Source organism: Staurois parvus, unplaced genomic scaffold, assembly GCF_062004578.1.
Source record: "Staurois parvus isolate SC_StPar_1 unplaced genomic scaffold, SC_StPar_1.0 ptg000871l, whole genome shotgun sequence".
NCBI lineage: Eukaryota > Metazoa > Chordata > Amphibia > Anura > Ranidae > Staurois > Staurois parvus.
Window position 1 is genome coordinate 504,970 of NW_028318667.1, and position 27,531 is coordinate 532,500.

The following is a 27,531-nucleotide window of genomic DNA, read 5'->3' on the forward strand; positions in this document are numbered from 1 at the left end:
TAGTGTCAGTGGGGGGAGGAATAGTGCCCCATCATTAGTGTCAGTGGGGGGAGGAATAGTGCCCCATCATTAGTGTCAGTGGGGGGAGGAATAGTGCCCCATCATTAGTGTCAGTGGGGGGAGGAATAGTGCCCCATCATTAGTGTCAGTGGGGGGAGGAATAGTGCCCCATCATTAGTGTCAGTAGGGGGAGGAATAGTGCCCCATCATTAGTGTCAGTGGGGGGAGGAATAGTGCCCCATCATTAGTGTCAGTGTGGGGGGGGGGGGGAAATAGTTTTGATACAGCACTTTGGGAACATCCAACTTCTTTTGCAATTAACTTTTGAGGCTTTCCCTCCTTATGGAGGGTGTCAATGATGGTTTTCTGCACAACTGTCAGGTCAGCAGTCTTTCCTATGATTGTGGTTCCTACTGAACCAGACTGGGAGACCATTTAAAGGCTCAGGAACCCTTTGCAGGTGTTATGGCTTAATTAGCTGATTAGAGCGGGACACTTTGAGTCTAGAATATTGCACCTTTTCACAATATTCTAATTTTCTGAGATTGTGGATTTGGGGTTTTTATGAGCTGTAAGCCATAATCATCACAATTATGACAAATCACGGCTTGAACTATCTTGTTTTGCAATATAATGAGTCTCATATATTAGTTTCACCTTTTAAGTTGCATTACAGAAATAAATTAACTTTTGCACGATATTCTAATTTTTTGAGTTTCACCTGTAAATCTTATAGAGAGAAAAAAATGTTACAGGAGGAATTCCCTTTTATCTGGAGGGAAAAAGATCTAAAATATCTGGATATAAAGCTGACTGTATCTTTAAATAATCTATATAGATTAAATTATATCCCACTATTAAATTAGATTAAGGACGAAATAAAGAAATTAGGAAGAGGATTTCAGTCATGGATTGGGCGAATAAACTCGATAAAAATGGTAATCATTCCTAAAATTCTATATAAATTTCAAATTATACCAATTAAGCTCCCAGAGGCATATTTCAGAATAATTAAAAATTTTTTAACATCATATCTGGAGAAATAGGAAGCCTAGAATAAGCTATGAAATCTTAAGTAGAGATAAAGGAAAAGGCGGACCGGGGGTACCGGACCTGAAGAGATACTATAACTCAGTAATATTAGCAATTTTTGGTTGGACACATAATGCACAGGGGAAAGTTGGGTATATATATAGCAAACACACCAAGTTACACGAATTTAAGTAGAATCATGTAGTTACCTCCTTAATTTCGGGGATTAAAAAAGATAGCAAGTTTGTTTACACGTAATGTTTTGAGAGTTTGGGATACTTTACACAAACAAAGGGGGTAGGAATTTAATTCACTGCTAATGCCCCTAGGATCCACAGAGTTTTTTCCTCCATGTAAAGAGAGTATTACAAGGCAGTAGATAAAGAAGAAAGATGTTCAATTAACCACTTGCCTACCGGGCACTTATACCCCCTTCTTTACCAGGCCAATTTTCAGCTTTCAGCGCTGCCGCACTTTGATTGACAATTGCGCGGTCATGCAACATTGTACCCATATGAAATTTTGATCATTTTTTTCTCACAAATAGAGCTTTCTTTTGGTGGTATTTAATCGCCACTGGGCACTTTACTTTTTGCGCTTTGTTTCTTTTATAAAAATTTTTAAAGAGGTATTTTTTCTCCTTCACTGATGTGCGTTGAGGCAGCACTGATGGGCACTGATAGGAGGCACTGATGGGCACTGATAGGCAGCACTAAAGGGCACTGATAGGCAGTACTAATGAGGTGGCACGGATAGGCGGCACTGATAGACAGCACTAATTAGGGGTCACGGATAGGCGGCACTAATATGCAGCACTGATAGGCGGCACTGATGATGGGTACTGATAGACGGCACTGACTGGCATCACTGCTGGGCACTGACTGGCGGCACTGACTGGCACAACCCCTGGGCACTGACTGGTGGCACTGCTGGGCTGCACTGGTGGGTGGCACTGGTGGGCAGCACTGGTGGGTGGGCACAGGTGGATGGCACTGGTGGGTGGGCACAGGTGGGTGGCACTGGTGGGCACATGTAGGTGGCACTTCTGGGCACAGGTAGGTGGCACTGCAGAGTGGCACAGGTGGGTGCACTGCTGGGCACAGGTGGGTGCACTGATGGGCACGGGTGGGCGGAGCTAGTGGGCGCACTGCTGGGCGGAACTTGCGGGTGGCACTGCTGGGCACCGATCATCGGGGCACTGATCATCAGTGCCCCGATGATCGGTGCCGATCCCCGCTCTGGCAACTGCCGGTTCTCGGCAGTACTTTCCTCACGATCTGAAAGCGTGAGGAAAGTGCAGCCGAGAACTGGCACCTGCATTTCCCTCTGATCAGCGTGTCATTGGACACCGCTGATCACGTGGTAAAAGGCCGCTGTGATTGGCCTTTTACCACATCACGTGATCAGCTGTGTCCGTAGGACACAGCGATCACGGAGATCACAGGAGAGCGCGTTCTGGGAGGACGTCATATGACGTCCACCCAGAACTGGCCGGCCGCAGTGAAGCCGTCATTCAGCTATCTGCGGTCGGCAGCTGGTTAAGAGATAAAATGGCGAGAGAAGAAATAGGTCCACTAAGCGAACTGGAAAGTAAGAGGGAATATATTTACGAGAATGGATGAATGGCGTTATTGTCAACTAAAATATTTTGTAGGGAGTCTCCCAATGCCATTAAGAAAAAAAGAACATTGGAACCCCTTTGAGCACTTATTAGATACACGAGGAGATGGGAAGCACGGGATTACTAAAATATATAAGATTCTCACAGGATTAACCACGGCTATAAGGCCATCATTTATAGAGAAATGGGAAAAGGATTTAGAATAATTGATGAGGGAAAACAAAAGAAAATATATAGTTTAATTCATGGGAATATAAATATGAAGGAAGTGGAAATGAATTACAAGTGTCTAGTAAGATGGTATATTACACCGAATGTAGCACATAGAATAAGTGGAGACAACTCACCTTTATGTTGGCAGGGATGTGGAAAGAGAGGTACAATGTTTCACTTATGGTGGGAGTGTCACAAAATTCAAAAATACTGGGAGGGTATAGTAAGTATAATTCAGGAAATAACAGAGGAAAATATTCCTAAGAACCTCGAGACTTGCCTTCTTTATGGTACAGAGTTCTCGGTTAAAAAATATTAAAAAAACTGAATTATTGTATTATCTGAATGCACTGAAGGGACTGATACCCAAATTTTGGAGGAAACAACAGGCACTGAAAATGAAGGATTGGGTAGAAAGAGTGGAGAAGATATAAAGAGTGGAGAAGATATAAAGAGTGGAGAAGATATATAGAGTGGAGGAACTTTGCCATATGGAGAAAGATAAAATGGAGGTCTTCGTACAAGAAGGGAAAAGTGGGTGCAATTTAAAAAGTCAGATTTATACCTAAAATATGTGAAATAGGGAAAAGAAGTTAAAGAGGATAAATATAGTATAATATCAGTATTACTCAAGGAATAGGATTTTTAGAACAAAATTAAAAATGCATAATCAAAGGGGTGTGGGAAGGGGGGGGGGATAGGAAAGGGGAGGGGTAAAAGGTCACCAACACTAAGGTTATATGTGGGGAATGTTTGACAGATATGTGTAATGTATTCTGTCTGTTTTATTAGCTTTTGTATATTAAAAAATGATTTGAAAAACAATAATAAAATATTTAAATTAAAAAAAAAAAAATAGCACTGACATATAGGCCCTGATTTACTAAGACTTGAGTCTACCAGCAGACTCTCAACATTCAGGCAGACTCAGTTAAATCAATCAAGACCTGTCAGTCTTCTGAGCGGCGTCTAGCAATCTCATTGACGAACGTCTACTTTGCTATTAGTAAATGTGAAATCGCGTCTGGCACATTTTTAGGTGCAATACCGGATATGTTCGCTAGATGGCGCACAAGCGCGGGCTATGTAGCCTTGACGTTTTTCTGTTAGCAAAAGAGAATATTTAGAATGTAACAATTAGTAGACCTATATTTTTTTTTTTTTTTTGCCATTTCTCCAAAATGATCAGACAACTAATGCATTTACTAATGAAGGTCATACATTCTATTTTCAAATGTTCTAATTTCCCAATATAATGATATATCTTCATTCTCTTTAATCATGTAACTATTCTATGTTAAAGACAAGTGCAGCGCTATAAATGCATGTGATCAATAATGAACGCATGTAAAAACCAAAAAGTGCAAAGAATTGCAATAATGATGTAAAATGGTAAATGGTGCTAAAATAAGTTCATATAATCATTCCTGAATAATGGAATGTCCTTCGTGTGAGAGTACCAACTCAGAGAGTGCCTATAAATGGCACGTGTGGTTTCTCCGTGACGGACAGTAGTGCATGAACTCGTGAAAGATAAACCACCCTTGGGACTGGTCTACACTCACCAGAACAAAAGTATTAATGCGCATGGGTTATACACATCACACATCTGGGGGTACAGCGGTATGCTGGCAGCTATGGGGTAGTCATCCAGCTCCAGCCATCCATCAGGGTGGGTGCCCAAATGGTCCTGGGGAGGAATTAGCTCAGCCACAGGAGCCAGAAAGGTGCATAATAGTGTAGTACACTGTCACAAGGGTGGGTGAACTTTCACCAGTTCATGCACTACTGTTCGTGGTTATATTTATCTTGTGTAATACCATTTTAGTAGTCTATATAATTTGACCAGCGCTCGCTTTATCATTTTTTAACAATGTAACTATTCTACATTGTAGCTCAAACTGTCTCCCACAGTGGTTTAGTGGTTAGAGCTCAGAACTTACAGTGCTTGGGTCATGGGTTCTAATCCCAGTCATGGCTACATCCCAGTTTGCATGCTTTCCCTGTATGGATGTGTTTCTGCCAACACTCAAAAGACATGCGGTTAGGTTCATTGGACCTAGTTACATGGCTGAGTTTCTGCCCTTAGATTATAAGCTCCTTGACATTTATGAACGTTAAAAAAATGGAGATCAATTTTCTGGGTTGTGTCAGTGCCAGGAATATTGATCAATCAATTATGATTTTGCCTAATGACTAGAAAGTGGATGAATGTTACCTGCGTCCTGTTCTTCTGCCAATTAGGAAATGTGCAAGATTCATGCTGTGTATATTTCATTGTAACTTTTTTCTCTTCTTTTAAATCTGTCTCCTTATACAACTTGACCCCCTCCCCCACCCCATCATCACCTGTCGCATATGCAAATCTATGGATCAACGCCCCACTCTTTTTAACTATTTACTGATCAAGTGAATGTGTCTCATTTTCTATCAGCTACAGCTCAGATCTCACATTATTATACTATTGCTGATTGTAGATCACCACTAGTCTGATTGAATTCACAATCTCTGGTCAGTCCCGTTCCCTTACCTCTAATAATCTTTAGGACCAGTTCACACTACATGTGTTTCAGTTGCTTTTTCGGCATCACAAACGCACAGAAAAAAGGTTATATGGTTGTCAATGTCATAGTTCACATCAGCGCTTGCATTTTCAGTGCATTGCAGGTGCTGTAAACAAAGTTGACCACGCTGCATTGTTTCTGCACAGAACTGTACTGGAACACATTGAAATGTCCTTGAATGTACTAAAACGCACATGTCCCTAATTAAATTGAACAAAAAGAAAGTAGAAAAAACTAACTGGAAGGGATACAAAAATGCAATGCAACGTGTCCAAAACGCATCCAAAATGTACTGGAACACACTAAACATGCATGCCAAAAGGACATGCAAAAACACATCAGGAACAAATCTAGACTGTTTCTATAGTGTGAACTGGCCCTTAGGACTTGTTCACACCATTGGTGGTGCAGAACGCATGCAAGAACACATTTTTCAGCACAGCAAAGAAATGCAATGCCCTTTGCAGATGTGCGCGGTTAGGTGCAACACACTTTTAAAATAATATGCCTGCAGTATTTTTGCATGTTCCCACACATTAGGCAGGCCATTGAAATTAACGAGCCGAGGGAAAAAAAAAAAAAAAAGTAAAAAATGCCCCATTCACTCAGGTCCTCTGGCCTGTACAGCATGAATGAGTGGGTTGTTTATGTGGCTAGAGCCACCAGTGGGGACACAGCAGCTGTATGAACACAGGTTTTAATCTGACAAGTGGCCCTGAATGCTCATTGTCTGTGTTCAGGACTGAACACCTGCACCCATATGCTTGTCAAATTATGACCTGCAGCAATTCCATAGTGTAACATAGGTTGCCTGCAAACGGCGATAGCCACAGAAAAGAACCACTAATTCCCACTCTACAGGCCACAGCACCCATGAGCCCCAAAACCTCAATTACACTTCAATTACACACACAACCTCGAACCTCTGCTATGTACCTCAATGGATCCAGGAATTGGACATGTTTTCAACTGCAAATACAACAATTATTAGTAATGTTTCCCCAGCAAATGAGGATCAGCTCCTCTGTGGAGAACAGCGATCTCGCTATGTCCAGATGTGGTCTGGAATTCCACAAAAGAACAATTCACAAAACTAAAAAATTGACTTGCAAAATTACCACTAAACTCTCCTAACTACACTCCCATCCACTCACACTCCCCACTTCCGGGTGTGTGCAAACATCCTTCCGCCAACATCATGACGTATTTCCGGTATTTTCACAATTCACTCCAGATTATCGCATGAGTTAACCACTTGAGTTTCAGAGGATTTACCCCCCTTAATGACCAGGCCTCTTTTTGCTACTCGGCGCTGCACTAATTCAACTGATAATTGCGCGGTCATGCAATGCTGCACACAAACTAAATTTACGTCCTTTTTTTCACACAAATAGAGCTTTTTTTTCGGTGGTATTTGATCATCTGTGCGCTTTTTATTTTTCACGCTATAAACAAAAAAAGGCCAAAAATGTTGAAGAAAAACAATATTTTTTACTTTCAGCTATAAAAAATATATAGTAAACTCAAAGTTGGTTATAAATTTAGGCCAAAATGTATTCTTTTACATGTTTTTGGTAAAAAAAATCCCAATGAGTGTATATTGATTACTTTGTGTGGAAGTTATAGCGTCTACAAACTATGGTATAAATACTGCAACTTACGCCATTTTTCTGCTATACAGCGCTGCGCTAGTTTAACGGATAATTGCGCGGTCATGCAATACGGTACATAAATGAAATTTACATTCCTTTTTTTCCCCACAAATTGAGCTTTTTGGTGGTATTTGATCGCCAGTGCGGTTTTTATTTTTTGCGCTATAAAAAAAAAAAAAAGGCTGACACTTTTGAGGAAAAAAAAAACAATATTTTGGACTTTTTGCTATAAAACATGTCCAGTTAAAAAAAATGCAAAAATCAAATTTAGTCATAAATTTCTACCAAAATGCATTCTGCGACATATCTTTGCTAAAAAAAAAAAAAAAAACCAATACGTGTAAATTAATTGGTTTGCGTGAAAGTTATAGCGTTTACAAATGGCGGGAAAGATACTGGAATTTTTAGGGGTTTTTTTATACTAATAATGGCGGCGATCAGCGACTTATGGCGGCGATCAGTGAATTATGGCAGCGACCAGCGACTTATGGCGGGACTGCGGCGGACATTCTGACATTGGGGGGTACTGACTTGGGCTCACTGACATCCCCAACAACACTAATACAGTGATCAGTGTAAAAAGAAAAACACTGACACTGTACTAATGGCACTGGGGAGGAAGGGGTTAACTTTATTTTGCAGGGAAGGGTTATCTGAGTGAGGGGGAGTGTTTTACTAGGGAGCGAGGGTGTGTGCTGGATGGGACAAGGCTGATCGAGAGAGAGAAACTCTTCTGTCTCGATCAGCTCGTCCTCGAGCTGACAAGGAAGTGACAGACAGCACAGCTACTGCAGCTGTGCTCTCTGTCACTGTTTACCATTGATCGCCGGGAAGCAGCCGCTAAGGACCGGTTGTGACCCGGCGACTGACATCCGCAGCGGTGATCGGCGGGACAGATAGGGCGGCGGCGCGCCCCCTATCTGTTTACAAAACACACGTTTTAAAATGTGGTTTTGCCTGCCAGTGCCGCCCTGCCGCCGTATTTCTACAGTAGCAGGGCAGCAAGTGGTTAAGGCAGTCACATGACCACATCTCACATGCAATACTGAAAATGTCAATTCACTTTTGCTAGTATGCGGCATTTCCCATAAATCAGAAAAACACTCAGGAAATCAAACATAAAAAGGCCTTACACTGCGGTCACATCAAAGCCGATTTAGAAATTGTGCGACGTACAGTGAAGATGCCGATTTCCTTACGATTTGCAAGACATCTGACACAGATATCTATGCAAATCATCACAAAAGTAGTACATGTACTACTTTAGAAATCAGTGTCGGAAACGCACCCATGTGACTGCTCTAATAGCAGACAATAGGGTGCGACTTGGCATACGATTTAATCAAGTCGCATGCCAAGTCGCATCCAGGGTGCACGATTTCAGGTGCAATTTGGGAATTTAAATTGTACCCAATATCCGATCTAATGAATGTGGATGTGAATGTCTTCACGTAAGCGATTTGCTGCAGCACAATTTCAAAAGTAGTTCTCCTCTAACTTTTTCAGCATTTTGTAGTGATTTCACATATAGACAACAATAGAAATCGCAATGCAAAACACAATTGAAAACGTAATAACTCATTGGTAAATCTACAGAAAACACGGTGAAATTGCCAACAAAAAGCACGATTTTAAATCACATCTAGTGTGAATCAAGCAGGCAATTCAACAAAGGAAATAAATCTTTGAAGGCATGCGGTATCTGCATGCTCAGATAAGGGTCTGTTATGGATTTGGGGGGGGGGGGGGGGACTCCATGCCATTATTTAAATTTTTTTTTTAATCCATTTCTTTCGCTCACTCTTCTCATGGTTTGACAAACTTTCCCAAAAGGAGGTGGAGTGCAAACCAGCATTATCCAATCAATCATTAGTCCAGGCCCTTATCTCATCCCATCATTTGACATTCACATAAGGTGCTACTTTAAAGGTGTTTGAACAGACAAGGCCTCATTCTAATTCACATTCTAGGGATCATTTAAACAGAAAGCAAAGATGCTGCCACCAGCACATGTATGTTAGGGTAGTCACACAGAGATCATGCAAATTCATTGCCGTGGTTGGGATTCAAACCAACAACCCTAGCGTTGTGAGACAGTAGTGCTAACCACTAATCCACAGAGCTGTTGAACACTAATCCTGCCTGTATTTCTGTGGTGTGAATCAATCCCAAATCCCTGGGCAAGGTCAGTGTAACTAGCCAGATATCTCAAATGTGACACAAATGTTGTGCTATATTGCCAATTCAGATGTATGTTGGTTCTATGTATCACAATACAAAGGATTGCAATACTAATACAGGCGTACCTCGGTTTACCAACACCTCGGTTAACGTAATTTTCGGTTTATGAATGAAAATCCATTGAAAATAATGCCTCGGTTTACTCAATTGTTAATTTTTTTCGCAATACAAAGTGTATGTCGGCACTGATTTTCAAATGCAAATGCCAGCCTTTTTTTTTTTTCTTCACTTTAGTTCACAAGCTTAGAAGTCACTTTCCCCGAAGTTTCAGAAAACTTTGTATCTTTTAATAAACTCAAAGTAAACATTGTTTCCTTTAGGGATATAAATTCCAAGAAAACTTTCTCTTTTAGCTGGGGGAAGTGACAACTAAATTTCTGAGCTATAGTGAAGGAAAAAAGAGAGAATTACATTTAAAAACCAGTACCATAATAAATAAAAACCGGCATGGGGTCCCCCCTCCCATCCACCCCAAGCCCTTCGGGTCTGGTATGGATATTAAGGGGTAACTCCACGCTGAAATTAAATAAAAAAACAGCTTGGGGATCCCCCCAAAATCCATACCAGACCCTTATCAGAGCATGCAGCCCGGCAGGTCAGGAAGGGGGGGGGGGGCGAGAGAGGGCCCCCCCCCCTCCTGAACCATACTAGGCCACATGCCCTCAATATGGGGGGGTGCTTTGGGGCAGGGGGGCTCCCCCCCAAGCACCTTGTCCCCATGAACTTGCGGGTGGCACTGCTGGGCACCGATCATCAGGGCACTGATCATCAGTGCCCTGATGATCGGTGCCGATCCCCGCTCTGACAACTGCCGTTTCTCGGCAGTACTTTCCTCACGATCTGACAGCGTGAGGAAAGTGCAGCCGAGAACCGGCACTTGCATTTCCCTCTGATCAGCGTGTCATTGGACACCGCTGATCATGTGGTAAAAGGCCGCTGTGATTGGCCTTTTACCACATCACGTGATCAGCTGTGTCCGTAGGACACAGCAATCACGGAGATCGCCAAGTGCGCGCCCCGGAGAGCGCGTTCTGGGAGGACGTCATATGACGTCCACTCAGAACTGGCCGGCCGCAGTGTAGCCATCATTCGGCTATCTGCGGTCGGCAACTAGTTAAACACAGTAGACGCGACCGAGTGTCGGCTGTCAGGGGAATCCACACTGAGATTTACTATTGAGCAGTGGCTAAAAAGGAAGCGCCCACAGAGGACGGCTAAAATGTGTTCTGCACATGCTCAGTTATATCGGCCAAAGACACTGCACGGGCATCTAGTTTTTTACTGTGTTGATTTGCTTTAAAAAAAACTATTTTTAAACACATTCTTAATTTTTTTTGAAATGGCAGATATTGTTTAAAGTGAAGTCCTGATATTTGGCAAAGCAAATTTCAAAGTGAACATGTCTCTGCAGTGATTTTTCATGGTGTTAGACATACCTCTTAGCAAGTCTGCTTTGTGAGTCTGATTACGGGCGTGTCTCGTTAGTAAATTCGATTGGGCGTCTACTTATGGACACTGTTCAATAGTAAAGCTCGTTGCGGGGTAAAAGTAGACGGTCGCCCACGAATATGCGCCCAGGCACAATAGTAAATCAAGGCCATAGTGACAGCCAGTCACTGTGTAGACTGCTCCTCTTCAGCCTTTCTCCGCCGCCCACCCCCGCTCACATCTGCAGTACACACAATCTCCTGTATCAGCCAAAAAAAAAAAAAAAAGCTGGTGCTCGCCATTCCCATTGGCGAGCTCAAGTTTGACCGCGTACACCAAGCATTCGGTCCAAAATGGTCAGATGGGCCTCCGAGAGACAGTACGAATGTGTATGTGAATTTGATGAAAACGTCTAAGGAAACTATCCTCTTGCCGGCCAGGAACAAACTAGAGCTTGGTTTCCAGGGGCATCACTACCAACTTTTCTCTGGCCTTTCCCAGATCACTCTTCAGAAACGCCGCCAGTTGAAGCCTTTCACCTCTGTCCTGGTGAAATCACCGTATTAAATATGCGTGGGGCTTTCCCTTCCGTCTTACTTTCGACTACCAAGGTCAAAGCCACTCCATCACCACACCGGAGGAAGCTCAATCTATTCTGGAATCTACACCTCATTCCGCCAGGAGGCACTGTGCAGAGCAAAACGCATCCATCTGGATCTCTGGCGGCCCCGTCCCAGATTGGTCACCTTTCGGAGAAAGCATCCAGTCATAAGAGGTCTCTTCTTCGGACCCCTCTGCAACCCAGTTTTACGTGCTCCTCACCAGGCTGAAGCAGTCACCAGGACTTCTTCTGCTGAGTTTCCACGCTGAAACTTCTTGAAGGGACTGTGAGTTTGAGTTGGTGGGCAATTTTACTGGGATGTTATTTTTCTAGGCTTAGATCTTGCTCAGCCATTTCCCCTCAAACGCGGATATATTTTTGGTACTGGGCTTTGCTGTTCTTGGGCCTGCGCCTGTTGGGGTCTCATCTTTTGGGCGGGTTTGCCTCAGGTTGTGGGGTTGATATTGACATTAGTCGTTCTGTTGAACTACACTTGGGCATGGGCCCTTCCCACGGTCTAGAACAGGCAAACCCCCATGGCTTGTAGGAGGCCTGCTGTCCCTCCAGTAACTTGAGGTTTGTGACTTTCTGCTTTTTTTAAATGTACCGTGGGCCTTGTGGTCAATGTGGCCCCTTGATTGGTGTGGGTGGGGCTGGCTTATGGGTCCCTCGGGTTCCATGCAGGAAGTTTAGATAGGGTGGGCCCCTTGCTTGGTTGTCTTGATGCCCCCCTCCGGGGGTTTTTTGTGCCTCGCTAGGGTGCTAAGGGAGGAGATCTCCTGAGCTGAGTTAAGTTGTTTCCCGTTGCAGCCTGCAATCATCCGTCCCAGGGTGGGGGTGGGCCCCAGAGATTAGCTGGATCTCCTGGTGGAAGATTGCCGCGGGGTATGGCCCACCATTTGGACTCCTATATTTGTTGCTATGATATCTAGTGGTTTCATTTGACATTTTAGGTTTATTGCCTTTTTTGCCTCCTGGGGGCCAATGTTAATGTTGATGTACACAATTGCAGCCATGTGTCCGGTGGTAGAGCCACACCCAATTGGTGTCCTTTGAGTGCAGGATGCATTTCACGATAGGTGTGATATGATTGTCTCATTGTACATGTTCTCCATGTTTTCTCCTCCCCTTTTCTGGTTTTTCTATTCTCTATTTTTTCAGGGTTTCGGGACATCTTGGACCGATCGTCCCTTGGAGTGGAATTTGTTGGCCGACTTCTACTCTAGCAGCTCAACGGCTCCCCCTGGCCCCGCCTCATAAACAGTTCAAGGTTTTCCACCATCTTAAGTCACAACAGATTGCCATGGTTTGCTTGCAGGAGACCAGGTTTGCTCAGTCCTCCACTCCACGGTACCTTTCGCCTCATTATCCTACTTTTTCTGAGAAGCGACGGGTTGTTCTGATAGCTTTCAGATGCAATCTCCCCTTCACCTGTGTCCAGAATATAGCAGACCCCACAGGTAGGTGCTTTCTTTTGCAGGGCACTTTATGGGACCAGGAGGTCACTTTAGTCCCTTACTATGCCCCCAGTCAATTTCAGCACAGATTTTTCTCGCATCTCCGTACCATCATTTCTCGACATTCCAAGGGCCTTCTCTTCCTCTTAGGGGATTCCAGTGCTACTCTAAATTCTGCTCTGAATAGACACTATGCCTAGGGGGCGACCCCTTCCCACGATTCAGTACAGAAGGCACGTATGCGCTCCCTCCTGCAGTCTGCAGGGCTGGCAGATGTTTGGAGGGAGCTCCACCCAATTGCGTGCGACTTTACCTTCTACTCAAACCCGCATAATAGTTTTTGCAGAATCAACCACGTATTTATGCATGTTCACCAGCTTCCTTTGGTCAGGAGGATATCTATTCCTTCCTTGCCGTGGTCGGACCATGATCCCCTGCTCCTGCTTCTTGAACTCTCGGGTATGGTACAGCGCCCTTCTCACTGCAAGGCTTTGTCCCGGTGTAGACCACAGTTCTGGAAACATCTATCTCCGCCAGTCATATTAAAGTGAGCAGTCTGAACTTTATAGGCTGCCTCAAGAGTGACTGTATTGAATGAACATTTCGTCATCATGCCCCAGGCCCTACGCCAATCTTCCGCCGCAATCGAAACACCCAGATCTCGCTCCGATGGAGAGACATAAGACAGGGGTGATGAGGAACAGCTACTATTAAGGGAGGCATAAATTACAGAAATGAGACCAGGGGACCCTGGGGAATGCTGACAAGCGGGTTCAAAGGGCGTTTTGCGGTAAGGATATGTAGGGGTATGACGGAGGGATAAGACCCAGTGGTGCAATTGCAAATACCGGTAATATTCACGAGGCGGGACCATCCTTGATTCTCGAAGAGACTCCCAAGATGGAAGCGTACGAGAGCTCAGAAAGACGTGTACAATAACAAAGCCATGGGAGGTCCACCAAGAGAAAGAAGGGGGATGTTCTAGGCCTGGCGGAAATAAAGGATTATGTGTTATTCAACTTAAAATTGGACCACGGAGGAGCCGGCGGGGAACGAAGATCACCACCAGTACAGCATAGAAGAATATTTCAAACTGTAAAACTAAAAATAAGCAACATCAAAAACATACGAAAAGTTCGCCCAACAAGGGCCACTCAAGGTCTCCGCCCCATAAGAAACGCAGAGAGTCACGGCAGTGGATCAAGCCATCTGAAAAGTCTTACCCATCCAACTGTACTCAACGGGAGCGGGAGGATCCGTACAACGGAGGGGTACTAGGGAGGGAGAGTTAACCAACTTTCTCCCATATACGCCCCAGCTGAGATGAAGGAGGATGGGAACCGGAGGGCCGCACCGGGCTGTCGGAGGTATCCTGCGAGGGCAGAAGGTGTAGCGCCTCCAGGATCGACTTGGCCTCTTCCGGATTGTGGACAACATGGCTCAGACCTTGGTACGCGAACGTAAACTTGAATGGAAAGCCCCATTGATAGTTGATGTGACGGTTCAGGAGGACTGACGTGAAGGGTTTCATCAATCGACGTTTCTGGATGGTGGATGGTGCCAGATCCGAACAGCTGGTATGGATGACCTTGAAAGCAAAGATCCTGCTTGTCTCGTGCAGAGCGAAGGAGCGATTCTTTCGTACGGTAATAGGTGAATTTAATTATGATGTCCCTAGGAAGACCCTCAGACTTCCTCAGACCCAGGGGCCGATTAATGCGATCAAACTCCAGACGATCTATCGGTATCGCCGGATCCAACTCCTGAAAAAGTGCGGTAGCAGTGGACATGAGGTCAACGATGGCTTCTGGCAGGCCACGCAGTCGTAGATTACTCCGACGGGACCTATTCTCAAAATCTTCCAAGGGCAAGAGAGCAGTCAAGCTCTCTTCTCAGATCTGAAAGGTCCTGTTCATGATTTTCGATTACCGTAGCCGCGGCGTTCATCTTATCTTCAAGTACATCAGTGCAGCTGCCCAATTCGCAAATTTTCTTGGTAAGATGATTCGTTAGTCTGGAGGTGTGAAGCTCCTGCTGCAGCATGGTCTTAAATCTGGCCAGGAAGTCTGTGTCCCGCAAGGGGGCTGTGGGTGGTCTGCAGCCCGCGAGGAGGGCTGTGCGTGGTCTGCGGCCCGCGAGGAGGGCTGTGCGTGGTCTGCGGCCCGCGAGGAGGGCTGTGCGTGGTCTGCGGCCCGCGAGGAGGGCTGTGCGTGGTCTGCGGCCCGCGAGGAGGGCTGTGCGCGGTCTGCGGCCCGCGAGGAGGGCTGTGCGCGGTCTGCGGCCCGCGAGGAGGGCTGTGCGTGGTCTGCGACCCGCAAAGGGGGCTGTGGGTGGTCTGCGGCCCGCAAAGGGGGCTGTGGGATGGTGTCCTGCATAGGAGGCTGTGGGAGGTCTGCAGAGTTGTCTGGCAGGTTCTCCAGGTCAGAGGAGGCGTCCGGGCAGCCCGAGGGTAGCGGTGGGGATGAGGCCAAAATCTAGGCCGGGGCTTCTGTCGACGAGTAGGCCGCATCGGCGGGCCGGCTCTGAAAACGAGCGCTGGAGGCCGCGTTTTTCTCCCCATGGTAGAGGGGGGTCAGCAGAGAGTGAGGACAAAGGTGGGGGACGGAACCGGCTCCCCAGGAGGCTAATTAAGGAGGAAATGTGCCCAGCGGCAGAGCAGCACAGAGGTCAGGTCAGGCGGGCATTCCCTGTGCTGCTCACGAGCGCCCAATCCCCCCCCCCCCCAATTTTCGGCCCATAAACTAAAAATCGGTTGGCGCCGTTGCCGATGCTGCCACAAATGACCGATAAAACTAAATGACGAGATCGGCAAAAAACGGCCGACGGGCTGGCCCCACTAACGGCGTGATTATCGGCCGATTTTCCGTGCGGACAAAAATTCAGCAGATAAACAACCCGTCTATGGCCTGCAAGTCATACTAGGTATCCTTATCATGTAATTTCATTTTCTAATTGTGATGCTTTATTATGACTCTGTATAATGTATTGTTTTGTATGTCTTTGTGCTATCACCTTTTTTGACAAATAACATTTGTACTTTTTAATATTTCTAGTACCTTCTAAGCCCTTAAAGACCCAGTGTCAGGGGGTCTCTCCTTTTTCCAATTGTTATATTGGGGATGTTGGCTTAAAATCAGGAATTTTTCCCTTCTTTTCTCAAGTTACAGATAAAATCACTTTGTACAGAAAGTTAGCAGCGCTGCAATGAACATAAGCCACTCACAGCCAAGAGCAAAGATCAGTCGGGGTCCTAAAAGGGTTATTATGCACAACTGACCTTTGTGATTAAAGTTAACTATTAAAGGTAAGTGGACACCATTTGGGGTTCGGTGGAGATCCTTTTCTTTGGGATAAAACACTTTTCCTTGCATGTATTGGAAAGCATGGACATTTGATGGACGAACTATGACAGATTGATATTTTTCACTAATTGATGTTGTGTTATGCTTTAGTAGTTCATTTGTGGTAGCATTTGTTGTAGTATTGTGTAATATAAGTGCAGCACAATTTATTTATTGTTTCTTTGAAGTGTTTGTCACTTTCGTGCATGCAGCTGCAAATTAGGGAGATTGGTGTGAGGAAAGTATTGAATACAAAAGCACAAACAACAGTATCTTTGTTCTGTAAACTATTAATCGCCCAACGTAATAAAGATGAAGAGAGAAGTACATGCTTAAAGTCCATCCTAGGTGACCACCATAGCGTCCTCCGTAGATACAATAGCATGAGTGAGCATAGCCACTGTAGGACAAAGAATATGTTATTCAATGGATTACCAGATGAAAAAGATGACTAGAAATAGGAAAACACATGCTGCTGCTTCATCTAAGCTCTGGTAAACTAATATATTATTTTTTACTTTTGAGTTTAGATACACTTTAAGCAAGTTTTTTTGTATGAATTATCTTACCTCACAGTAAACAATATCTGCACCATAATCTAGAGCAAGAAGACGCATGGGCAGACTTCCCACACGAACCATAGGAGCCAAGATGATTTTGTCAGAGAAGGAAAGGCCCATGATGACTATATAAATGACCTATAGAAAAAAGTAATATAGTCGGAAGTGAATAATATGCAATCATTTTTAAAATATATACAGTACATGCAGAATATTATGATTATTGCAAACAGAAGTATACAAAAGCACTTACGACTACAGTCAAGATAAGTCTTAACTGCAGGTCTGTTTTATTTTTGTCACATTATATTTTCTTCTTTTTGCATTGAAATATATAACAAAAATTACTTCACAAGTGTAACATAGGGAAGAAGTCAAAAGTTGTCCATTGGTAACGTCAGTAGTCTTTCACTATCATACAAAGTTCACAACAAGGTAATATATCATGTCCACATATGAGAAAAAACATGTTCTAAAAAACATCCACCAGTCAATAACATGTGAATGAAGTATAGGATTTTTGACTTACCAGTATAATGTATTTCTTGGAGTACAGTACAGAGAACACGTCTCTACCCTCTGTTTCCTATTGCTGGCTACAAAAAAAACAGACTAGCTGGGATTGGTTATTTAGGGTATATCCCTGTAATTTTTTTTTTTTTTTTTTACCAGTGTCCAATCACGTGAAAGTAGTTGCATATAATCCATGGCTAAAGACTAAATGTCTTAAATCATGTAATGTACGCCAAGAAACACATTTTATTTAAAGGTCAAAAATCTTTTCATCTTCAATTTTAACCAGAAATAGTATTCAGGGATGTGCAATTTCTATCACCCAATGCCCAGGACATGCAGTTCCGGGTGTCGGGCAAGAGGGGTTTTTTTTCACATTGAGCCCTGCTGCGGGCAAGCAGCAGGGTTTAGAGCCGACGTTCATCTCTCTTTTAAAAGTAATCCGAGTGGCTAACTAGCTGCTGGATCGCTTTTACACGCAGCTGGAGGGGACGTCCCATTCTAGTGGGCAGCCTGTCCCCAGAGCACCTCCCCTCCCAGTATATCACTACCAGGCAGTGCACCCCCCCCCCCTCTTCTTGGACCCACTGTATGGTGAGGTCTGGTCCCATCCCACTCCAGTGTGTGGAATGTCTCTGGAGCTCCTCCACCTCCTGGCACGTCACCCCTGGGCAGTGCAGCCCTCCTCTCCACCTCCCAGGCCTGCAGCCTGCTGTACAGTGAGGTCCATTCATCATAGAGACGGAGTAAAGGCTGCACCTCCCACCCCGCGGATGCTCGGAGTTGTAGTTTGTTCCTGGCTATGTACCCAGATGTACGGTGTCTCTACAGATTGGGCTGTTTGTTACTAAGGGGTCCTTTGCTTGCCTTTCAGGCTTTAGGAAGGGGAGGGGATGCTTGGTAGTCAAGGGGGAGACCACCGTGCAGGGAATCCCACAGATATCTGTCCTAAAAAAACAAAGCATGGACTAAACCAGCCTTCACTCCGGCCCCCATACATCACCTGTGACCCCCCCCCCCCCACCTTACGAAAAAAAAAAATTATGGGTGTCTAACTAGCCGCTGGATCACTTTTACAAGCAGCAGGCTGTCCAATTCCACTGGGACATCCGATCAACCACCTGCCGCTTCTGACGGCTGATCATAGAGGCAGACAAGGACCAGAACAGCCTCTAGATGTAAACAGGCCATTTTTAAAAAAGAAAAGCATTTGATCACACCAATCTTGGTGTAATCAAATGCTTTATGAGAAGAGGAGGGATCTCAAATCCCTCCGTGCTTGCGTGCAAAGGCCAATGCACGCGACGGTCCCACACACATGCAAACAGCTATCGTCCCACATGTGAGGTTTTTTGTTTTTTTTTTACAATAACATTTAAAAAAGTGTATATTTTCCAAAAAATATTGTGTTTGAAAAACCGCTGTGCGTATACCATGTGACAAATTCCAACACCAACTAATCTATACTCTAGGGCCTCTGCTTTAAAAAATAAAGTATTTAGTCAGCCACCAATTGTGCAAGTTCTCCCACTTAAAGAGATGAGAGAAGTCTGTAATTGGCATCATAGGTAGACCTCAACTATGAGAGACAAAATGAGAAAAAAAATCCAGACAATCACATTGGCTGATTTGGAAAGAATTTATTTGCAAATTATGGTGGAAAATAAGTATTTGGTCACCTACAAACAAGCAAGATTTCTGGCTCTCACAGACTTGTACTTTCTTCTTTAAGAGGCTCCTCTGTCCTGCACTCATTACCTGTATCAATGGCACCTGTTTGAACTTGTTAACAGTATAAAAGACACCTGTCCACAACCTCAAACAGTCACACTCCAAACTCCACTATGGTGAAGACCAAGGAGCTGTCGAAGGACACCAGAAACAAAATTGTAGACCTGCACCAGGCTGGGAAGACTGAATCTGCAATAGGCAAGCAGCTTGGTGTGAACAAATCAACTGTGGGAGCAAATTAGAAAATGGAAGACATACAAGACCACTGATAATCTCCCTCGATCTGGGGCTCCACGCAAGATCTCACCCCGTGGGGCCAAAATGATCACAAGAACTGTGAACAAAAATCCCAGGACCACACGGGGGGACCTAGTGAATGACCTGCAGAGAGCTGGGACCAACGTAACAAAGGCTACCATCAGTAACACACTACACCGCCAGGGACTCAGATCCTGCAGTGCCAAACGTGTCCCCCTGCTTAAGCCAGTACATGTCCGGGCCCGTATGAAGTTTGCTAGAGAGCATTTGGATGATCCAGAAGAGGATTGGGAGAATGTCATATGGTCTGATGAAAACAAAATAGAACGGTTTGGTAGAAACACAACTCGTCGTGTTTGGAGGAGAGAGAATGCTGACTTGCATCCAAAGAACACCATACCTACTGTGAAGCATGGGGGTGGCAACATCATGCTTTGGGGCTGTCTCTCCGCAAAGGGACCAGGACGACTGATCCATGTACAGGACAGAATGAATGGGGCCATGTATCGCGAGATTTTGAGTGCAAACCTCCTTCCATCAGCAAGGGCATTGAAGAAGAAACATGGCTGGGTCTTCCAACATGACCATGATCCCAAACATACCGCCTGGGCAGCCCCAAAAACATCACAGGAGATCTGCATGGAGGAATGGGCGAACATACCAGCAACAGTGTGTGCCAACCTTGTGAAGACTTACAGGAAACGTTTGACCTCTGTCATTGCCAACAAAGGATATATAACAAAGTATTGAGATGAACTTTTGATATTGACCAAATACTTATTTTCCACCATAATTTGCAAATAAATTCTTTCCAAATCAGCCAATGTGATTGTCTGGATTTTTTTTCTCATTTTGTCTCTCATAGTTGAGGTCTACCTATGATGCCAATTACAGGCCTCTCTCATCTTTTTAAGTGGGAGAACTTGCACAATTGGTGGCTGACTAAATACTTTTTTGCCCCACTGTACATAAATGTTTGGGTTCTAAGAAATTTTCTAGCAAAAAATTAAAAGCATCTTTTGTTTACAAAAGCCTCAGACATTCCTAAAAGGATATCTGCCTAATAAAAAACATCAACCCTTCATATTTTCTTTTATTTTTATCAGAACAAGTAGATTGTCATGAGGGACAAGTAGATTGTGACCCCGATTTAGTCCCTTGGACAAATAGTTTTTTCTTTTGTTGTTTTTTTTTTTTTTTATTTCCACACCCAAGCATTTTACATAAAAGTAGTTTAACTGTAAATAAAAAGTAAACATTTTATTCAATAAATTTGTCCTGTTTAAGATGACAGTAAAATGATGTTACTGGTACAAAGCTATTTACACACTTCAATACTGGACACTTTCACCCCTTCCTGCCCAGGCCAATATTCAGATTTCAGTGCTGTCACACTTTGAATGCCAAAACTGAACCTAACTTTTTTTTTTTTTTTTTAAGACAGAGCTTTCTTTTGGTGGTATTTAATAACCACTCTACAAATATAACAATACAAGTAGACAACACTTGAAGCGTACTAAAAGGGTACGAACAAGGCAAATAAAACTCTTACAAAATCAGTTTCCACATATGTAGGTAGTACATAACAGAGATACAGTGTACACAAACACACACAGAAACACCCAGCAGAGGAAAAGATAAATCACCTAACATCTCCCTGCAGGAACATTAAGAGCCCTGAGAGAGCAGCATCAGAATAGCACTGAGAGAGCATATCCCTGGCCCTACTTAGAAACAATCTGGGGAGAAGTATATCCATTAGTATATTGTAGGAAGGCAAACAGAAACCAATAAGGAAAAAGGGGCTGAGAGGGAAAGAAAAGGGGGGTTCTCAACCCTTATTTTTTACACCCTTGTCCTCTCCCCCCTGCCCCCTTTCAATACTTGGTTCAATACTGAACCAACGGGAATGCAACACCGGTTCCTGAAAGGATACAGGGATCGAACAGAAATTTAAACCAAACAGGAGGTGAAAGTATGAAAATTAAAATAGCGGAAATGGTTCTAGACAGTTCATGTGAGACAGTAAGAGTCCGATATGTCTTCATCCAACGCTATCATACTTTCTATTTATTAAATCTCATTCATTTCACAAGCCCAATCAGCCAAAGCATGTGGGTCAGTTTTGTGCCAGCACATAGCTATAACAGGTCGAGCTGCAGTCAGAAAATGCCTAATCAAACTTCTCTTGGTCTGTTTGTAGGAGCCCGGCAACCGTAGTCTAATACAGTAATACAGTAATCTGAGGCAGGTTCAGGTACGTGTCACCACTAGATCAGTGAATAGTTGTAGAATTTTGTCCCAAAACCGGATAATGCAGGGGCAAGTGTGACAGTCGCGGCGTCAGACCCCAGCCCTTCTCAGAAGGCTTGCGTTGGTGTGGGAGGGTGGAGCCTGAACATGGCAGTGCAGGAGAGCACGGTGTGAGTGCTCTCCGACAACCTCCGTCCCAGCCACCCTAAGAGCCCTCCCAGGAACAGAGAGTGGAGTCCTATCTGGGTGAGGAGGTCCTCTGGTGGGAGATGCGGGAGCCGTAAAGAGGACAGAGAGTGAGCGGGCCCCGAGCCTCAGGAGACGTGCCTGTGGTGAGCCGAGAAGGAGCAGCAGGGTTGCCAAGGAGACGGAGTGATGTGGCGTGACCACTTGGTCAGCCGCGAAGGAGTACTGGGAAGGGGAGAAGCTGGCCGGCGTCCAGAGAAGAGAGGGAGATGCCGGTGTAATCCCTAACCCGACGTTCAGCCGGATTAGCAGTCAGCCATCATCCTACAGAGGGCCACACAAGATAAAAAGAGACCCTGAAGGAATCCCCCCAAGAGAAAAACGGATAACTGCAGACTGGGGCCAGCTCACAGGAGAATCGATTGAAGGAGGGTGAGTGAGAACGGCCCAGGTTAACTGCACAGTGGTTTGGACTGTGAAGTATAAGTTAAAACACTCTGCATGGGAGAAAGGGGGGATTCCCAGAGGGATGTGAAGGAGTGGAAGAAGAAAAGGGTTTAAGTGGCCCTAGAAGAAGAGGAAAGGAAAGTGTTAACGGATAAAGAACAGATCAATACTGGCTTCCTAATATATATTCTAAAAGTCTTCCCCTGGTCTGGTAAAAAAAAATAAGCTACAGAAGATAGGAAGAATAAAAATGCTAAAGGAAGTGGGCTTAAAGGGTCCTAAACGGGTACGATTAAAAAATATACGTCCCAGGGAAATGTGACTCCAGAAAGGTCCCAAGGTGGAAGTGAAAAAGGGGAGATGGAAATTTGCCTGGAAAACAGCCCTAGACTATCGTTGGGACTGAACAGTAGCAGCCATCAAATGATTGAAAACATAGAGAGGAAAGATCCGGAAAGTGATTTACAAGTACCAAATAATAAAGAAATGGCAGAAATGTTTAAAAATCTGGAAAAAGCTATAAAGCAAGAAATGACAACTATACGGAAGGATTTGGAGCATTTGCTACTGAGAATGGAGGATACGGAGTGAAAGTTAAAAGTCAGGCCCAAAATATTTCAGATTTAGAAAAAAAGATAATTACCATTGGGAAAACTCTAAAAAAATTGCTGTATAAGACGGAAGTACAAGAGAACAGGGATAGGAGAAGCAACCTTAGGATACGAGAAATCCCAGAAATCTTTAAAAGGGGAAGAACTGCAAGAATTAGTTTGGAAAATTTTAAACTCCATAATGGACAGACCTGAAACAGAGTTAGTTAAATTGGATGGAGTTTTTAGAACAGGAAAGTTTTACGAAGGAAACGAGAAACCCCTGCTAGAGCAAATGAGAGAACGGCATGTACACTATAGATGGGGCACTCCAGCATGTCTAATCGGATGGAAGAATGGGGTTACAGCTTATTTGAGATATCCTGAGGACTTGAGAGACTTCTGTGATAGACTAGATTTGCATAGAATAGAGAATACTGGGTGGGAAGAAGAGGGAGCAACTGGAGTTGAGGAAAAGGAGGATTGACAGACCGTTAGAAGGGGAAGTAAGGAGGAGTGGGGGGGTGTGAGGTTTTTTTTTTCCCCTCTCTCTCCTCTCTACCTCTTCCTTCCTTTGGAGATCCGTTTTGAAGGGCACTGTGAAAATATATAGGACTAAACAGATAAATGGAGGGTAATTGGGGAGGTTGGAAGGAGTTAGAGCCGTTCATGGGCGGAGTTGAGCCCTAAGGTTTAAATCAAAAGTGGGTATGGGACCACAAATGATTAGTAGGCAAATTAGAGGCCTAAAAATGGGTTGTGTAGTAAAAGAGGGGGGTGGGTATTGGGAGGGGAGGGGAGTGGGATGGGAAGGGAGTAACAGGGGAGGGTGGGTAGGAGGGAATGGGGAGAGGGTATTAAAGTTAACACTCAGCATATGGAAGGGAAGTATAAGGCAATTGAGAATGGAAAAGAGGAAATGGAGTAGAAAAAAAAAAGATACAAGAAGTATGGAAGATTTACAGTTTATAACATATAATGTAAATGGGTTGAATTGTCCTGGGAAGAGATTTAAGCTATTCAAAGAGTTGCAACATAGAGAAGCTTCGGTGGTCTTTTTGCAGGAGACATATCTTGAGATTAAGTCAAATATTACGTTGAATTCTAGAAACTATCCAACATGGTTTTACGCAGATTCCCCAATTAAGAGAGCTAAGGGAGTAGCAATAGGGTTTGCAAAAAACATAAGGCTGGAGGAGAGAGAAATAGATCCTGATGGGAGATTTTTTGAAAGGTAGATTGCAAGAGATGGAATGTACAATTGCGAATATTTATTGCCCAAATAAGAGACCGGAGTTATATCTGAAAGGTGTTTTGAGAAAACTGATGGCCTTCAAAAAGGGACATTTGATAGTGGCAGGGGACTTGAATTTCTGTATGGATCCACAAATGGATGCAACCTCTTCAGCACAGCGAGAGGGAGGTAGGTCTCTGAGAACTTTAAAGAAGGTGATGCATGAGTGCCAACTGGTGGATATTTGGAGAATAATACATGGAAAAGAGAGAGACTATGCCTTCTTCTCTAATGCACATGAGATGTACTCGAGATTGGACTATATATTGGTTGACCATCAACTTATTGAGATGGTGGCTAAAGTAGGAATAGAGGCAATGTCTCTCTCAGATCATGCCCCTGTTACAATGAAATTGGGATGGGGGAGGCGGTTGACAGGTGGTATAGGATGGAAGATGAATGAGGCTTTTCTCCTTGATCAGGAGCTTAATCAGAAGATTAGGGAAGAGATTGAAAGATTTTTTCAGGAGAATGAGGCGGGAAGTGTCGGTGGCTACAGTATGGGAGTCCCATAAGGCCTACATAAGAGGTATATTGATCACGTCCGGGGCAAAAAAGAAAAGGGAAAGAAGAGAGAAACTTACTGGGCTGTTAAAAGAAATATTTGACCTGGAGCAGATACATAAAAAAAACAAAAGAGATAAGACAGAAGATAACAAAAAAGAAAGAACTAGAGATACTGATGGAAGAGGAGAGGAGAAGAGTTTTTAATAAAGGGGCAAGTGAGAGGTATAGATGGGGAGATAGACCAGGAAAATATTTAATGAGCGCCTTGAGGAAAAAAAAAAAACAGGAATTATATAGAAAAAATAAGAAACCCCAAGGGAGAAACGGTTTATTCTACTAAAGAGATGGCCAAGATGTTTAAAGAATATTATAGCAAGCTGTATAATATTACTTCCCAGGATTCAGTAAATAAAAGTGGAAATGCGAGTAGAGAAAAAAGAAGGGTATATCTAAAAAATGCAGGACTATCGAAGTTAAGTGAAGATCAATTGAATTCCCTTGATTTAGAAATTACGCAAGAGGAAATAAAAATAGCATTAAAAAGTACCATGACGGGGAAAAGCCCAGGCCCAGATGGTTATACTGTGAGGTACTATAACGGAACCTATTGGGATGTCAAATGGAACAAGACAGGGATGTCCACTGTCCCCATTGTTGGATGTATTATCATTGGAACCTTTACTGGCAACAATTAGGAAAAATATGGACATAAAAAGGAATACAGATAGGAGGAATTGAACATAAAGTGGCAGCCTTTGCAGACGACCTGCTGTTTTATGTGGGAAATCCTAGGATAACACTCCCAATTTTAATGAAGAGCTTAAAGGATTATGGGGAGCTATCAAATTTGAAAATCAACCCAACAAAAACAGATCTTAAATGTAAATCTTCCAAATAGTGAAAAAGAAAAAAGATACAAAAAGAATTCCCTTTTATATGGAAAGATAGATTGATAAAATATCTAGGGGTAAAACTCCCTGCTTCATATACGAACTTGGATAAATCTAATTATATCTCACTTTTAAACGAGATTAAGCAGGAACTAAAGAAATTGGGAGGAGGTAACCCATCTTGGATAGGGCGCATAAACCTGATAAAAATGGTAATTGTACCTAAAATCCTATATAAATTCCAGATGATCCCAATTAAACTTCCGGAGGACTTTTTCAAGGTATTTAAAATGTTAACAAGATATACATAGAAAAATAAATAACCTAGAATATCTTATGATTTGATGAGTAGAAATAAAGAGAAGGGAGGATTGGGAGTGCCAGATTTTAAGAGGTATTATACAGCAGTAGTTCTAGCAAGAATTTATGAGTGGACACACAATCCAGAGGAGAAAAGATGGGTCAAGATTGAAAATGAATTAAGCAGAGTTAACTTGAGTAAAATCATATGAGTACCAGCACAATATAGAGGATTAAAAGATACCACAAGTGTTAATACATTAAATGTTTTAAAGGTTTGGGATAAACTGCACAAGCTTATGAAATGGGATTTTAATTCACAATTAATGTCACTCCAGGAAGGGAGGAGAGCACAGGAAAATGGTTTAAAAAGGAGGATATTCAACTGAGGGATATTATATAAGGGCAGGAATTGAGAACACTTAAGGATTTGAAAAAGGACAAAAGGGAGCTTTTCATTAAGATAGACGAGTGGAGATATCACCAATTAAAACACTTTGTCAGGAGTCTTCCGAACCCTTTGAGATTGAGAAAGGATTGGAATTTGTTTGAGAGGTTGTTGGAATCACATGGAGATGGGAAACGGGGCACGGCAAAAGTTTATAAGATTCTCACTGAGACACACACACACACAAAGCCTATGTACATAGTAAAATGGGAAAGGGATTTGGGAATAGAGATAGATGAAGACAAACAGAGGAAAATATATAGACTAACACATGAGAATGTAAGCATAAGAGAGGTGGAGGTAAACTATAAGTGTTTATCAAGATGGCACATAGTACCGAACGTTGAATACAAGATGAGTGGGGAGAATACACCAGAGTGTTGGCGGGGGGTGTGGAAAGATAGGTACGTTATATCACATATGGTGGGAGTGCCCAAAGATTCAAGGTTTTTGGGAGATAATGGTTCATTTAATTGGGATAATCTCTGGGATAAAGATAGGATTGGATCCAGAGTTGTGTCAATTACATAGTACAGAGCTATCAGTGAACAAATACAAGGATTCGGGTATATGGTACTATCTGAATGCGGCAAAGCCTGATAACTAAGTTTTAGCATAGCTCAGAGGAACTGAGAGAAGAGGATTGAGTGGAAAGAGTGAACCAGATATGTAGGATGGAGAAACGGTATTAGACAAGATGGGGTTATATTACAGGAGGTGGGGAAAATGGGAAGATTTTGCGCCCAAGGTGAAATATATGAAGTAGTAGAGTGGGATATGTGAAAGTACCCCTTACTTAGGAAAACATGTAATGGAGAAATGCAGAGTGGGTGGTTTTATTTGTGGGGGGGGGGTTGGGTTTGCAGGGTGGGTGGGGGTACTAGATAGGTGGGGGGGTAATGGGAATAAAGATAGAAAGGGATATAATTGATGGTTTTGTATGTTATATGAGAATAATTATGGAAAATGTATTTTATATAGAAAATGAATATTTAAATTAACCACTTGCCTACCGGGCACTTATACCCCCTTTTTTACCAGGCCAATTTTCAGCTTTCAGCGCTGCCGCAGTTTGATTGACAATTGCGCGGTCATGCAACATTGTACGCATATGAAATTTTGATCATTTTTTTCTCACAAATAGAGCTTTCTTTTGGTGGTATTTAATCGCCGCTGGGCACTTTACTTTTTGCACTATAAGTTAAAAAAGTGCAAAAAAATTAAAAAAAAAAAAAAAAGTTTCTTTGTTTCTATTATAAAATTTTTCAAACAGGTAATTTTTCTCCTTCACTGATGTGCGTTGATGAGGCAGCACTGATGGGCACTGACAGGCGGCACTGATGGGCACGGATAGGCAGCACTAATGAGGTGGCACGGATAGGCGGCACTGATAGGCAGCACTAA

At 43.4% G+C, this 27,531-nt stretch overlaps 1 protein-coding gene across 1 annotated transcript in view; it reads right to left on the reverse strand.

Moving 5' to 3' along the window:
• The window catches only part of LOC149443193 (tRNA-dihydrouridine(20) synthase [NAD(P)+]-like), a 484,600-nt gene that overhangs the window by 393,932 nt on the left and 63,137 nt on the right, over nucleotides 1-27,531 (reverse strand). Inside the window, exon 2 of the mRNA XM_089655785.1 lies at nucleotides 16,720-16,848. Within this exon, the coding sequence (XP_089511911.1) occupies nucleotides 16,720-16,830 (111 nt within the window). The 5' untranslated portion in view covers nucleotides 16,831-16,848. The remainder of the gene's footprint in view (nucleotides 1-16,719; nucleotides 16,849-27,531) is intronic.